This window comes from Penaeus chinensis, chromosome 21 (genome assembly GCF_019202785.1).
Source record: "Penaeus chinensis breed Huanghai No. 1 chromosome 21, ASM1920278v2, whole genome shotgun sequence".
Lineage (NCBI taxonomy): Eukaryota > Metazoa > Arthropoda > Malacostraca > Decapoda > Penaeidae > Penaeus > Penaeus chinensis.
In genome coordinates, this window is record NC_061839.1 from 10,613,388 (window position 1) to 10,615,887 (window position 2,500).

A 2,500-nucleotide genomic window follows, 5' to 3' on the forward strand; every position below is an offset into this window, starting at 1 on the left:
GAGTGGATCGAAGTACCCCTAGCTTATGACCATGGGGAGCCTAGATGTTGGCATGCTACTGCAGTCATACCAGATGGGGAGGTGTACATTCACTCTGGACTTACACAGCCCTTCTACATCACCATGGCTTTGCTCATTGTAAATATCTTTAGTTTTGATTTTTATTCATGTCAGTGTTAGTGTGGTTGTATGTTTCAGGAAATAGATGTATGCCTAATAGTATCTATACAAATAAAGATTGCTGTTATAATCTATGTTTGTGTATGGTTAGAGGGTAAAAAATACCATTTTCTAAAGATCTAAATTTCAGGGGCATGAAGGGAAAAGATGTTTTATTCCTTTATGTGTTTTCTATTTAACCCAGTGGTCACAGATGGTATGACATACACTCTGTGTCCACAATAATTTTAGTTGATAAATTGTGTGTACACATAGATGACTCCACAAATGATTAGTCACCAAGAAGTCTACTGTTAGCCTTTCCTATCTCACCTGTTTACTCTTTTCCATTATTTTTGGATAGATTCTTTTGTAGTTTGTATATTATATAACATTATTTCAATCAATATTTTAATAATAATGATGATGATGATAATAATAATAATAATAATAACAACAGTATTAATATTAATAACCAAAAAAAAAAAAAAAATGATGATGAATTTGGGACACCAGGTGCAGTCACTATACCCTACTAGTTGACCCCTTGGTGGCTGAGTACTTGTGGAGTCATCTATGTGGAATAGAATTCACAAAAAAAAAAAAAAAGATATCCAGTAGACAGTACAGGAATCTGCAACAGATGAGTTCAGTGAAGGCAATAACTTCAAAGTTCTTCTTTTAAAATTCACATTAAACACATCAGCTGATAATGTGATTCAGTACTTGTTGTTTGTTAGATATTTATCCTTTTCTCATTTTATTGATGCCTTCAAGATTATTAGTGACTTAACCCATAGAAATCAGTGATTGGTCTCTTATTACGATTTCTATCATATTGTCAAAGTGTTTTTTCCTGAAATGGTCAAATTTATTCATATTTTTATCAGGATCATGCTGAAGAAATGGTTGTACTGAGGTTCAGTCCCCCAAGTCTACAGAGGTATGTGTGCAAATATTAACTACTTCCTTTACCTGATTCCTTTTGTCTTTTTTATGGTAGCATACCACAGGTCTGTGTTGTCTAGAACTATAAATGCTAAATATTAACACAAGGTACTGGTTATGGGACAGATTTTAAGGTCCTCTTGTCCTAAATGTCTAGTAATGATGGATTTCCTTTGGAACAGGCTTTTATAAATCAGTATCAGATATTGGTTTTGCTAAATCAAGAAATCTAATAAAAAAAATATATTTCAGATTAACAATAGAAGCTGTATGTGGATTAGACTTGCAACTACGTTCCCATTGGTGCCAGCTTCCACAGACTCTGCAGCACATCCTTAAAACCCGAACTTGTCCTGATCGGATATTGTAGCATTTTATTTATAACGTAATTTTGGAATCTACTTTGCAGCATAATGATCTTGCCTTAAAAGTAGTAATTTTCTTAAAATCACATTCAGTCACAAGCCTTTGGTGTTTGTGTGTGTGTGTGTGTGTATAAGAATTTTTGACCCCGTTCTATTATTATTATTTACCTTTTTGGATGTTAGAGAATTCAAGTTACATATTTTTGGATGTTAGGGAATTGAAGTTACCTATTTGATATTACTATATTTATCACTTTGGGAGAAGTATCACACTGCCTCTGTTAAATTATGTCTAATATGTGTGCTGCTTAAATTATTGTACGATACCCACCATGTTCACCAAAAATGAAATAAAGCTTGGAGAGAGACACTGAAACATGTTTAAAAGAAAAGTCTTTTGCTTCCTTCACCTTTTTATTATTCATAATTGATATCCCCTTCAAAAGTAAATGTAGATTGAACTGTCTTTGTAATACATTTGATATGGTGCTTTATATTTTAGGAAATTGTGCAATGAAGAGATGATTTTATATATTTTCATATAATCTATACCATATGAAGGAAAATATTAGAATGATTTGAAGTGATAACTGCTGTTCAGTCTGTAAGATTCTGCAATGTTTTATGAAAAGATTATTATTATAACCCAAATGTTTCTTCTAATTATTGCCTTATAACTCCTAGACAGAGCTATAATTTGTTTAACATTGAGTCAAATGGGAAATTACAGTTTTGGAATAGAACACATTGAGAGAAAGTATGAGAAGGCCATATACTTTTCAGATTCCTTTGATACCTAATGAAACATTTGATGTCAAGTGCAATGCAACTGCGAATTACACACTTAAATTATAGATCTGTAATAATTTAAGTATACATTTTCTGAATGAGAGAGAGAGAGAGAGAGAGAGAATGTGTGTAAGTGAGTGAGTGAGCATGTGTGATATATATGTGTGTGTGTGTGTGTGTGTGTGTGTGTGTGTGTGTGTGTGTGTGTGTGTGTGTGTGTGTGTGTGTGTGTGTGTGTG

At 32.9% G+C, this 2,500-nt stretch overlaps 1 protein-coding gene across 4 annotated transcripts in view; it reads left to right on the plus strand.

The window, feature by feature from the left end:
* The window catches only part of LOC125036604, a 3,273-nt gene extending 1,409 nt beyond the window's left edge, over positions 1–1,864 (plus strand). For 2 of the 4 annotated variants that reach the window (XM_047629344.1, XM_047629346.1), the window contains 3 exons: positions 1–138; positions 1,050–1,102; positions 1,360–1,864. The exon at positions 1–138 is cut by the window's left edge. In XM_047629344.1, coding sequence (XP_047485300.1) covers positions 1–138; positions 1,050–1,102; positions 1,360–1,477 — 309 coding nt within the window. In that variant the 3' untranslated portion in view covers positions 1,478–1,864. The remainder of the gene's footprint in view (positions 139–1,049; positions 1,103–1,359) is intronic. The other 2 variants (XR_007115910.1, XM_047629343.1) reach the window with 1 other exon arrangement.
* Positions 1,865–2,500: the final 636 nt, after the last annotated feature.